The 13,236-nt window shown below is 47.1% G+C and overlaps 1 protein-coding gene across 1 annotated transcript; it reads right to left on the reverse strand.

Moving 5' to 3' along the window:
• CCT8L2 (chaperonin containing TCP1 subunit 8 like 2) lies at window positions 3,214-4,851 on the reverse strand. The gene has a single exon (XM_018047464.1). The coding sequence runs from the start codon at window positions 4,849-4,851 to the stop codon at window positions 3,214-3,216; it is 1,638 nt and encodes a 545-aa protein (XP_017902953.1).

Here is a 13,236-nt window from a genome sequence, read left to right on the forward strand (position 1 = left end):
TTCTGTAAACAAATTGCATTAATAAAATTAAGGGAGAAGGAGGTTTTCAATCAAAATGAATGTAGGAATGAAATGTGAAGCATGTAGTATTTGGCGTCTACACAGGCAAGACCGGGACTGGCTTGTAGATCTCACTGCTGGGGGTTGGGGGCAGGGATGCTCGGCCAGAGCTTGGGGTGCTTCCCTGGAGAGCAAACTCAGGCATGCAGCCACAGTGGGGGTCTCTGCAGTGCTAGTTTCTGGAGTCAGTGGGCACAGGAGACAATACTGGGGTAACTACAGGGGTAAAGATGTTTTTTAAAATGTGTAATGATCTGGATATGAAAACGTTTTCCATTGCGCATTCAGTGAAGTTCAGAGAGGCACTCGCCAGAATCCACCGCTCCTTTCTGATGCATTCATTCAGTGAGAAGAAAACTTATGGAGATAGCCATGATTTTGTTTTTAACCTGTGTGATGAATAAAAATGGCATCTCAAATCTGTCCTTTGATACAGACTGCCACTGTAGTCTCTCTTACTTAGCTTCATAGTAACCAAAGGCAAACTCTGCTAGTGCTAGAGTGTCTGAATGCCTCATTTGGTCTTTCCATGTGTAGAAAGTTTGAATTTCCAAGCCCTGCACTCAATGTGTTGAAAAGGTTTCTATAATTAAATGATCTTAAAATTTCTTTTTCCTGCTCCCTTTCTCCCTGATGGTAGAATCTTTCATTTAGTTAATTCCAGATAAATTTAGTCCCTTCATGGTTATTCTTGATCAGTCTTTTTTTTTTAAATTGTAGTTGATTTACAATATTATGTTAATTTCTGCTGTACAGCAAAGTGATTCAGTTATACACATATATATATTCTTTTCCAGAATGGTTTATCACAGGATATTGAATATGGTTTTTTGGGCTATACAGCAGGGCCTTGTTGTTTATCCATTCTGTATATAATAGTCTGCATCTGCTAATCCCAAACTCCCAGTCTATCCTCCTCCCACCCATCACCCTGCCCTACTTGGCAACCACAAGTCTGGTCTCTGTGTCTGTGAGTCTATTTCTGTTTCTATATATACATAGAGAAATATATATATATAATTGGGTGTATGTCTGTGTGTATATGTCTGTCTGTCTAGGGGAAAGGAGATGGTAATGTTACAGTATGATTTCTCCCCAAGTAAATTATCAAAAAAATCACTTGTGTATCAAAGTTAGGGCATTTAAAAGATACTAAGTTACATTATTTGACTTACATATGTCTTGGATCTATACCTAAAACATTCTCTGTGAGCAAGAGCCATCTTTATTTTGCAAAATGAATATGGCTTTTTGCCTAACTTAGAAAACACTAATTGTACATTTTCCAAGGGCCATTTTGAGACATACTTTCTTCATAATCATAGGGGTTATGTCTATGAAAACAACACAACAGAGGAATTTTATTCGGGCAATAAAATAATGAATAAGAGAATGGGTTTTCCACTTCTATTTACTGTGTAACTTTGCCCAATCACTTAATTTCTCCAAAGCTCAATTGTGTCTTCAGCAGCTGAGCGAAAACAAGCTTCTTTCTCCTAAGTTTGTTTTGATAATTAAATAAAATGAGTACAAAGTGCTTTTGAACTGCTTTACAAAGTTAACTGTCATCATCACTATGATTATAGAATTTTGAGACTCTATGAGAACAATATGGAACCTGAGGGCAGGGGAGAAGTATGACAGCATTTACTTATATTTGCTAAGATTTAATAATGAAGATAAACAAGGACAGACCCACCCATGGAGGATGTTGTATAGATCTGAAGTTTGTAATAGTGAGTCTATTCTAGTACATTTTCATCCACCATCCTTTGTTCACTAACAGATTGTCAGGATTTCACTTCTGGGTTTCAAAGAATCTTTGCCTGCTGTAAGACAGTTGTTTCTCGACTTTGGTTTTCTCTCCAAATGCTTAAGCCTTTTTGTTTTGATTCCAAGAGACTGCAGTCTCCCATCACCTCACTTCTGCCCCTACATGCTGCTCTTTTCCCAGAGACAGAGAAACTCAGACGGCTAAGTGGGAAAGGCCTGGGGTAGCATGTTCTGGCTCTACTCAAACCCCTCTTTACTGCCTCAGGATACCTGGTCATGAGCTTCCCTGGAGGCTCAGACAGTGAAGAGTCTGCCTCAAAATGCGGGAGACCTGGGTTCGATCCCTGGGTTGGGAAGATCCCTTGGAGGAGGGCATGACAACCCACTCCAGTATTCTTGTCTGGAGAATCCCATGGACAGAGGAGCCTGGGGGGTTAGCGTTCATGGGGATGTAAAGAGCTGGACATGACTGAGCGACTAAGCACAGCACACACAGCACCTTGTCGTAATCACAGCCTGGCCAGGACACCCTGGTGCGGGGTGCTCCCCACTGCACTTCTCCTATTCCATAGCTCTGTGTTCTAAGGAGTGTCTTATCTTTTGTTATACGTGCCAAGGATGCTTTTTAAAAATAGTATTGCCTCCCACCTCATTTTTTTTCTTTTATATTGTTTTTTTTTGCCTTAATATTCTCCCTTTTCCCAAATAATCACAACAGAAATGAGGGGCCACTCCTTTAAGCTGAAACTGATGTTCTCAGATTGTTAAAGTGACATCTGGATAGAAATTCACATATATTAGAATTCATGCAGGAATACTCAAAATAGTTAAGAAGAGATACCTGCATTTTTTTTTTCTTACATTCCCCAAACCCAGTTACTCCATTTAAAAATCTTTAATGGAATTGAATCTTGCTTTTCTTGGAGGGAGGGAACAGAACCTGATGGAAACAGGAAATGAAAAAAGCCAAGAATCTGAAAGAAAGTAAATCAAGAAGGAAGGACTCTGCTTGTGGTTCTTTATATGTTGTTTTTATCTAAAGAAATGGATTCAAATGCACCAAACTTGGAGGCAACACTTCCCTGGTGGCTCAGACAGTGAAGCGACTGTCTACAATGTGGGAGACCTGGGTTCGATCCCTGTGTGGGGAAGTTCCCTGGAGAAGGAAATGGCAACCCACTCCAGGACTCTTGCCTAGAAAATCCCATGGACGGAGGAGCCTGGTGTCCATGGGGTCGCAAAGAGTTGGACACGAGTGAGCGACTTCACTGGAGGCAACACAAGGCAAGCATTAGTTTTTTTTGGGTTGCAGCGCCCTTCTTAGCGACCCGACTTTATTGAGGATGTTGCCACTTATTTGTTCCAAGGGCTCCCTTTTTCTCACAGGAGAGGGGCACTCCTCTTCTTGGGTTCAGGATTCAGTTCCTGCGGATATGCGGGACTTTTCTTGGCCAAGACAACGTCATCAACCATCAGGAGCTGTTGAACCACGTCAGCCACGGCTCGAAGTCCTTGGGCTTTAGCTATCAGGGTGTCCCACACCTCTTCCTGGGCCACGTTTATTATCCCCTCGACCCCGACTCCTATGAGGAAATTTCCAGCCTGGTGAGCTCCGTTCATTTCTGCCATCACGTCGGGGACAGTTAAGCCTGCGTTCTCTGCCAAGGTTTCTGGAAGAGACTGCAGGGCCTGGGCAAACGCCAGGAAGGTGGGGCCGTTGGGCCCTTCCAGTTTGGTCCCTTTTTCCGAGAGCATCTTCGCCAGGGCCATCTCTGTGGCCCCAGCTCCGGGGAGCAGTCTGGGGTCCTGGCACAGCTGGAAGTAGGCGTCAATGCCGCTGTAGGCGGCCTGCTCGGCCCCCCGCAGCCCATGGGCGGTGGCCCCCCTGAGGACCAAGGTGAGGGCAGGGGTGCCTGGACTCTCCCACTCAAACACCACGGCCAAAGCTTCTCCCAGCTCCTGCCCGTACACCCTCTGACACTTCCCTGGCTCCAGCGGAGGAGCGAGGTAAGGCGTCAGAGGGGTGCGCAGCACCTCGCTCAGATAAACCATCTCCCGCCGGGATGCGACCTGGATCACCATGAGGCCGTACTTGTCCGCATGCGTGAGGGTCTTCTCGTCGATGTCCCCCGAGACCACCACCACGTTAGCTGCAGCGGCCAGCTGGGCCACCTGCTTTTCTATCAGACTCTCGCTGCCTTTCCGGAACCGGATCAGGTCATCGGGGCTGGAGAGCCGGGGGGTGGCGGGCGCAAGGGGGTGGGCGGGCCCGAAGTCGCAGGCCAAGAGAGCCACGCGGGCGCCGCTCAGCACCATGGTCACCTGGCCGCAGGGTTTGCCCGGCAGGGCCAGGCCGGGCAGCAGGCACGAGTCCTCCTGCTGCGCGCCGGGCAGCGCGCACACGCCCACGCGCTCCGGCCGGAAGCCGCCGTCCAGCTCCCGCGTGGCCCAGCACGCATGCGCCACCAGCCCGGCCAGGTGGTCGGTGCGCCAGAGCGCGTGCGTGTTCATGACCGAGCGCAGCGCCCAGACCGGGTCCTCCAGGGGCCCCAGCGCGCGGACAGCCAGCGACGGCAGCAGGGCCAGCGTCTCCGCGGCCACCGCCGCGTAGGCCTCGCGGAGCTGGGCGCGCGGCAGGCCGGCCCGCAGCAGGCGCTCGGCCTGCGCCAGCAGCGCCTGGGCCAGGAGGACCACGAAGGCCGCGCCGTCGCCGCTCTGCTCCGCCTGGCCCTGCGCCGCCTCCCGTAGCAGCCGAGCGGCCGGGTGCTCCAGCTCCAGCGCCCGCAGGATGGCCGCGGCGTGCCCCGTGAGCACAGTGTCGCCTTTGGCGGTGACCAGGAGCTTCTGCCGCCCCTGGGGCCCGTAGCAGGGCCGCAGGATTCGGGCCAAGGTGTGCGCCGCGGCCAGGCTGCTCAGCAGGTGCTTCTCCTCGGCCGGCAGGCGCTCAGGCAACTCAGGCGCAGTTGGAGGAGCTTTGTGGTCCATGGCACGCTCGGGGGCCCAGCGGGCCGCACACATGCGCTACAACAGTCGCGAGGCGCCCAGAGAGGCGATCTTTGGAGCCTCTCGAGGGGTCAGAGGGAAAAGCAGTCCCTGGAGAAGCAGGCACAAGGGTGATCTGCTGAGAGCTCAGCTCTAAAACCACCCCCACCCCCCCGAGTTATCTGCAAAGGGACGAGCCCGCGGGGCCTCTGGGGCTTGTGTGCTGAAACAGATCTTACCTCGATTAAGTCACAGAGTGGCACATGGAACCAGGCAGGGAATGAGGTCACAGAAGGACAGACCATGAGTTGGGAGGCTTTGGGGCAGGCGGCCGTCAGGCCTGTTGTCCAGCAGAGACAGGACACCGGTGCCCGCGGCCCCGGAGTCTCTTTTAAACTTTGAAGACAACAGATGACAGAGAAGAGAAAACCAAAGGAAACCAAAGGAAAACACCCACTCTCTTCAGCTTCTGGGTGATGCTGTGGCTCCTGTTGTTTGGTTGGTTGGGGGCTGGTTTGTTAAGGAAACAGTTTTGTTTACTTTTGTGCAGTGCTCTGTAACCCTAACCACCTCCGTCACCTGGGTGGCCAGGCCTCTTTGGCTACCTTATCCTCATCAGGTTCTTTAAGGTGTGTGCTGGCCTGTTTGTCTTTCAAGCTGCAGGAGTGAGAACCTGTCCAGCATAGGACAACTCTTCCCAATGACAGTGACTGACCTGGCAAAGGCAGGTCAAGACAAGGGAGGGCAAGAGGCCAACAGCCTGCAGACAGAGTGATAGACATGGACGCAGAGGAGTGAGAGTGAGCAGGAAGGCAGTAAAGGAGGGTGAGCCAGGCTGGCCCTCCCACCCTCCCCTTGCCCTTAGAATCTGAGCTCCCTTCTTCCGACCTCCCTCTCTTCCTTCTGTTCCTTCCTTTCTGCATGTGGCACCTACTGGAGTAATGATTGCTTCCTTTTTAGTCTGTGTAACAAATATTTATGAGCATCCAGCTCATAGTTCAGTGTATTGGGGACACAAAGATGGCAGGCACATGAGACCAGTGCGGGAAAGAGATTGGTACCAAGTGAGTACAACTTCCTTAGGTGTTGGAACGCTAGCTGGCGGTGATGAACCTAGCTGTTAAGATTAGGGAAAGACGTGACATCCGGGGAACCTAAAAAGAAATGACACAAATGAGCTTATTCTCAAAACAGAAACAGAGTCACAGACATAGAGAAGGGATTCATGGTTACCAGCCAGGAAGGAGGAAGGGAAGGGATCGGCAAGGAGTTTGGTATAGACATGTACAGTTTGGTATAGGCTGCTTTATTTAAAATGCAAGGTCCTACTGTGCAGCGCAGGGAACTCTGCTCAGTGTTATGTGGCAGCCTGGATGGGAGGGGAGTTTGGAGGAGAATGGGTCTGGCTGAGTCCCTTGGATGTCCGCCTGAAACTCTCACAATATCAGCTATACTCTGATATAAAATTTTAAAAAAAAGATTAGGGAAAGAGAGAAAAAACATTTTTCATTTGGAAAAAATGTTTTTACTTCATTTAAGGGCAAATGAAAAAAAAAGGAAAAGTTCTAAAAAATAGAACTCTGAAACTGATTGTACCAGGCAGGGTTGGTGATAGTTTGGTTAGTGTTGTTTTAATATTTCCACAGACAAGTGGATAGTAATAAAGAAAAGGAAAAGGATGTCACATGAACGTTAAATACAATTAAGGCTAAAAAAAAAACAAATTTGGAGAAAAACTTTTTCTTTGAAAAGCAACTTGATTGCTTTTGTAAAAATGATAGCCATTCATCACATAACTTAAAAGGAAAAACAACAAAGAAAATAAAGCTTATTTGGAATCCCAGTCCAGAGACAGTATTTGTTTATATTCTGATGAACATTATTACTTTATGCACATATGTATATACTGATTGTTGTGGATTTACACAGTTTTACATAAGTGGGTTACATCATACATATTGTATATGCTTGACTCTAGTAATTTTCCCCTTGATATTATCTTGGATGAGAAGTGTTTCTTAGGACATGCCGCGGTGGGAAGACCGTGGGCAACTATTTTACCTTTTTAGATTTTAGAGACTCCATTAGAAAAGGCGTGATCCTCCACGCCCCGTTTCTGAAAGCCAGTAACGCTGAGAAGAGTGTCACATAGCGAATGCTGGTTATAGGGGGCAAAGATGACTTGCTTCTTTCCTTATGGAAGAGTATAATGTAAAGACCAACAAAATGTAGCAAAGTATGGGTGTATACTTGTATACCTCGATATAAATAGTTTCTTTTTTAAACTTAAATACTCCTGTAAGGGATCATCTTAGTTGTATTTCTTAAAAGTAACATTTTCCCATTTATTTTACTTATTCAGCAACTCTCTTGGGCCTCTGCTGAGTCATAGGGGTAGAAGGTGAATAAGGCAGACAGGAGGGGTGGTCTCCTGTGGACTTAGGCTGGGATGCAGACAGCTAAGGGGGCCATTCATTACCAGCCAGGAGAGCTGTGATGGGGAGAGCACAGGTATTGTAGAAGCATCGAGGGGGACTGCAACCTTCATTATGGGGAGAATGGTGGTCAGGGTGAGGTGAAATCTAAAGAGAGCTGAAGGGCTTCCCAGGTGGCTCAGTGATAAAGAATCTGCCTGCCCATGCAGGAGACATGGGTTTGATCCCTGGATCAGGAAGATCCCCTGGAGGAGGAAATGGCAACCCGCTCCAGTATTCTTGTCTAGGAAATCCCAGGGACAGAGGAGCCTGGCGGGCAGGCTACAGTCTCGCAAAAGAGTTGCAAAAGAGTCAGACTAAAACTGTTTCTGCTTTATTGACTATGCCAAAGCCTTTGACTGTGTGGATCACAATAAACTGTGGAAAATTCTGAAAGAGATGGGAATACCAGACCACCTAACCTGCCTCTTGAGAAATCTGTATGCAGGTCAGGAAGCAACAGTTAGAACTGGACATGGAACAACAGACTGGTTCCAAATAGGAAAAGGAGTACATCAAGGCTGTATGTTGTCACCCTGCTTATTTAACTTCTATGCAGAGTACATCATGAGAAACGCTGGACTGGAGGAAACACAAGCTGGACTCAAGATTGCCGGGAGAAATATCAATAACCTCAGATATGCAGATGACACCACCCTTATGGCAGAAAGTGAAGAGGAACTAAAAAGCCTCTTGATGAAAGTGAAAGAGGAGAGTGAAAAAGTTTGCTTAAAGCTCAACATTCAGAAAATGAAGATCATGGCATCCGGTCCCATCACTTCATGGGAAATAGATGGGGAAATAGTGGAAATAGTGTCAGACTTTATTTTTTTGGGCTCCCAAATCACTGCAGATGGTGACTGCAGCCATGAAATTAAAAGACGCTTACTCCTTGGAAGAAAAGTTATGACCAACCTAGATAGCATATTCAAAAGCAGAGACATTACTTTGCCAACAAGGTTCCCTCTAGTGAAGGCTATGGGCTTTTCCTGTGGTCATGTATGGATGTGAGAGCTGGACTGTGAAGAAGGCTTAGCACCGAAGAATTGATGCTTTTGAACTGTGGTGTTGGAGAAGAATCTCGAGAGTCCCCTGGACTTCAAGGAGATCCAACCAGTCCATTCTGAAGGAGATCAACCCTGGGATTTCTTTGGAAGGAATGATGCTAAAGCTGAGGCTCCAGTTCTTTGGCCACGTCATGTGAAGAGTTGACTCATTGGAAAAGACTCTGATGCTGGGAGGGATTGGGGGCAGGAGGAGAAGGGGACGACCGAGGATGAGATGGCTGGATGGCATCACGGACTCGATGGACGTGAGTCTGAGTGAACTCCGGGAGATGGTGATGGATAGGGAGGCCTGGCGTGCTGCGATTCATGGGGTCGCAAAGAGTCAGACACAACTGAGCGACTGAACTGAACTGAATAGACTAAAACAACAACAACAGAAAGCTGAAGGGGGGAAAAAGAAGTGGGAATTGGCCAAGGGCTGGCGGGGTGGGAGGGGCTGGGACAGCCTGGTGAGGTTTGGAGCCCTCCAGAAATAGTCCTAGAGACCAGTTCATGGTGTGGCGCGCGAAAGGAAGAATAGCACTTCGGCCGGAGGGTGGCAGGGACTCTCGAGGACCTAATGAGCCATGCTGAGGAACTTAGAATTCACCTTGAATGCTGATGCGGGACTGTAAGCTCCGTGTCCATATTTATGTTTGGTTCTGCTAGGTCTCTGTTGCTGCGCGGGCTTTTCTCTAGTCGGGGCGATCGAGGGCTGCTCTTTCTTGCAGTGCCTGGGCTTCTCCTTGGTGTGGCCTCTTTTGTTGCAGAGCGCAGGCTCTCATGGGCTTAGCTGTTCTGCCGCATGTGGGACCTTTCCAGACCAGGGATCAAACCTGTGTCTCCTGTGTTGGCAGGTGGGAGCTCTGAACTGAAATTTTCTGATGTACTTCTACACAGATCAGACTAGCCACGGAACCACTGAATCTCAACTTTGTTACCACGTGGACACCGTCGTTGTTAAATTTACTTTGATTTTATTTCTTTGGATAAGTTGATTCCATGTAAAATAATGTAGATAACTTTTGTGTGCATCAAGGAGAGCTTGCATACAGTTGACTCATATAAAAATTTCTAACAGTGCACACTGTGATCTGCTAAGATGGGTAGGCATCAATATAAGCTGTTTGGTGGTTAGACTGGGTTGAATATTCCCACCCCACCCCTGCCCTCCGGCATTCATATTCTCTCCCAGAACCTCAGCATGTGACCTCATTTGGAAGTAGGATTGTTGTGGATGTAATTATTAATTAAGATGAGGTCATACTGGTGGAAGGTAGACCATTAATCTAATATTCCTTACAAGAAGAGAAGACACACACAGGGGAGCACCACGCGGGAGGACACAGACACTCAGGGATCACAGCCACGTGATGGAGGCAGGTAGGAGAGGTGCATCCGCAAGCTGAGGGACGCCAAGGACTGCTTGTCACGTCCACGTCCCCCTGACACTGAGAGGCACGTGGAACTGACGCTCTCCAGAGCCCAGCACGGAGAACCAGCCCTGCCGACTCCTTGGTTTTGGACTTCTAGCCACTGGGACTGTGAGAGAGAAAACACTTCTGTTGTTTTAAGCTGCCTATTTGGGGTCGCTTTTTGCAGTAGCCCTAGAAAGCTAATAACAATAGTCTGGGTATTGCTGCAGCAAGGAACCTAAGCAAGTGTGTGTGTGTGTGTGTGTGTGTGTGTGTGTGTGTGTGCGTGCGTGCGTGCATGTACTGGACGGGCCTGTCTCCTGCCTTCTCCCATGCCCGGGCTTCCCCCACATCCCCAGATGCATTTCTTTTAAAACTATGGTCTTGTACATAGTAGATGTAACTATTTAATTTATTTGTGTGTTTTCCCATGTTTATTTTTCAGTTGCCTGCCACCCTTTTTGTGGTTGTCTTGTTCAGTAGTGCCAGGTTTAAAGTATAGAACCCTAGAGGGCAAGATGCATATCTCTGTAAAATGAGCTCTAGACTATCTCAAACTCTGATGCACAAGTTATTTCTGAAGGTGATTATTCTGTTTATTTCCTTCTCAGTTTCTTCCCTTAATTTTTCCACCACACAGGTACATGTACACAGGTACATTATTGAAATAATTTACGTAATACAATATGAATTTTTAAATTTAAAAATGCACTATGGACTAAATATGAACTCATAGTGGCTGAAATTCTTTTAAAAACATTTTTTCCCCCACTGAAAAATAAAGGACCAAAAAAAGACAGCAATTACCACAACCTTTAAAAGTGCAACTTTAATAGTAAAAATATGAACAGAAATTTTATAAGATCTAGAATTTACATTTTAGTGGTCTTTTTACACAGTCATAAAAGTTTGGTTCCTAAAACCTTGAGGAATTTAAGACTATGGGAATACAAAAAGAGAGGGATACCCCTAGGAAACCATTTAGTAGTGAACTTATGGGAAAGCCTCATAAATACTTTTATGTTCACTGAAACAAAGTGATAAAGACTGCTCTCTAAAGAAAGACATATCAATGACATTTTATAGGCCTTCAATTAGTAAGAAAGTCTACTGTACCACGAATTTTTATTCAGTCATTTGTATGTTAGACTCTTTGAGAATCTCCTTTGCTTATAGGAGTTTCATGAGATGCTGCTTTTTCTTTTTTGCAGATAACAATCCTCACTCCCCATCCACATTTTGAACATCTACTACATATTTGTGATTAGACTACATCTGCTCTGGAAGACTGGTACAGAAAAAATATAAGGAGTGCAAGTCCAGCCCTTTAGAGTTAATTGCTGTTAACACTGTTGCATACCTACCATATTTTTAAGGTGCCTATTTAACATGTATACTTGTTAGAAATAAGACATTCTATTTATTTATTTATTTATTTTTGCATTTGGTCTTCCCAGGTGCTCCCTGACTTTCTGATTTTATAATTTTGAGGAACCTACCTCAGCTACCTGCCTCCTGGATTTTTGCCATTGTGGTCTCAAAGCTGTGTAATTTGGATGACAGAGACGGAAAAAAACTTTGAAAGACCTTTATTTATGTTGAATAAGTATTCCTTGAATACTTCCTCTGCATCCTGGGTTATGTTTTGCCTGATCTGCCCTCAATAAGTTCAAGCTAATGAGCCTCCCATCAGTCCTGTTAAAACAGCTCCCAGCCACCTGTCTGCTCACAGCAGCCAAAAGAATGGAGATTTAACATCGGGTTTATCTTCATCGTCTTCTTTCTTTCTGGAAGCACAGCCTCTGTTTCTACCCTTCCATTTATCCTACCCACTTTTCTCTCCCCAGTCCCTAGGTGTTTCCTTTTAAAACTTGTCTCCAGCAGGAGTGACTTGCAATTTGCACATTTCTGACCCTTAATTTCACCAAAGAGCTGACAAGTATACTGAAGTAAATTGCTCTGATGTAGAATTTTGTGCATATGAAACACGCAGTTGGAAATGACTCTTCTCAATGCAGTACTTAATGAAGATAAACATTTGGATCGATAATCCAATTTTTGAAAGTTATGTTTGTAATGTACAGAAAATGAAAAAGCGTGAGTAATAAGCATTAAATATATCACTTCTTACACTTATCATTAGTCATGTATATGTTGTATTTCTATATACAAAGTCAGACTCTTAAAGTTTGTATTTACCAAGCCAGCGTCTCCTCAGTCTCAAATTGTAAATTTATTAAACGTGGAAAACCCAGCAGGAACCAAACCCTGAAGGAATTCAAATTCTTACTGTAATCCTCATTTCAAAAAGCTACGCTTTAGTCAGAACAGGCTCTGGAAATCAAACTGTACTTGCCCAAATAAGAAAACACAATTGAAAGTTTATATTCTGGCTACTGGGGAGGAAGTGAAGGCAAACGACAAAGCAGGAAAAACGGCGTATTATTCTTACCTTATACTAGAACTGTGTGAAAACTGATGAAAATCCTGAGAATGCCTTGGGTGTCCGGCCTAGAGTGTGTGCCTGGAAAATGAGAGTTTGCCCCTGTGCTTTCGCAAATGGTTGGTTGCTAGTTCTTAGTATTTTGTCCCCATTCAAATCTACGATCTTTCCACTCCGCTAGTGAACGGGAAGGCAGGCTCACAAGAGCACATTGTCCCAGGGTTGATCCCTGTTGGAATAAGAAGCCCAGGATCCCACTCACATCTGTAACTCTCCTTTCTGATTAAGTGTCCATTTGAGGTTTCTGACCCTCAGCCCCGTTTTTCTTTCACCCTTTTCACGTATTCTAAGAGGCAGCTTACAACTCCTTCGATTTTTGTCCCCTCATCGCATCTCACCCAACGTTCAAATCAAGTTGTCGGTGTTTTGTTTTGTTTTGTTTTTTTTACTGGTTTATTATGTCTTTCAGCCTTTTTATTCCTCAGAATGCCATCTTTTTGTCTGACAGCTTTATAAACCCTTTCAGGATCATTTTGAAAACGACGTGGCAATAACGAAAGTACCCCTGGAATAGGATTAGAACGAAGTTGCACTCCATTTCTTTCTCTCCACAGACGCGTATTAAAAAAACGAAAGAACGCTGAACGTGCGCCCGGCACAGTCCCTCCGGGCCGGTCCCCCCGCGCCCGGCCGAGGGTGGGGCGGGGGCGCCGAAGGGGGAGCCGGGGCCGGCCGCGCGCCGGGGCGCGACCATCCCGCACCCACCCGCCCTCCAGTCCGCGGCTGTGTGTGGGGGTGGGGGGGCCGAGCGCCTCCGGAGCGGGGACGCGGCCCTGCCCCCGTCCTCGCCCTGCCTCCGCGCGCTCCCCGGGACCCCGATCCCGGACTGCCTCCTCCGCAGTTTGGCGTTCTCCCGGGGCCGGGGCCGGAGCCGGAGCCGCGGCGCAGCCGGGGCCGCCGCGTCAGAGGAGGAGGGGGCGGGGGCGGGGGAGGGGCGGTGAGGTCAGCGGCGGCGGCGCGTCGTCGGGCGGCGCATGCGCGGA

The sequence above is a fragment of the Capra hircus genome, chromosome 4 (assembly GCF_001704415.2).
Source record: "Capra hircus breed San Clemente chromosome 4, ASM170441v1, whole genome shotgun sequence".
Lineage (NCBI taxonomy): Eukaryota > Metazoa > Chordata > Mammalia > Artiodactyla > Bovidae > Capra > Capra hircus.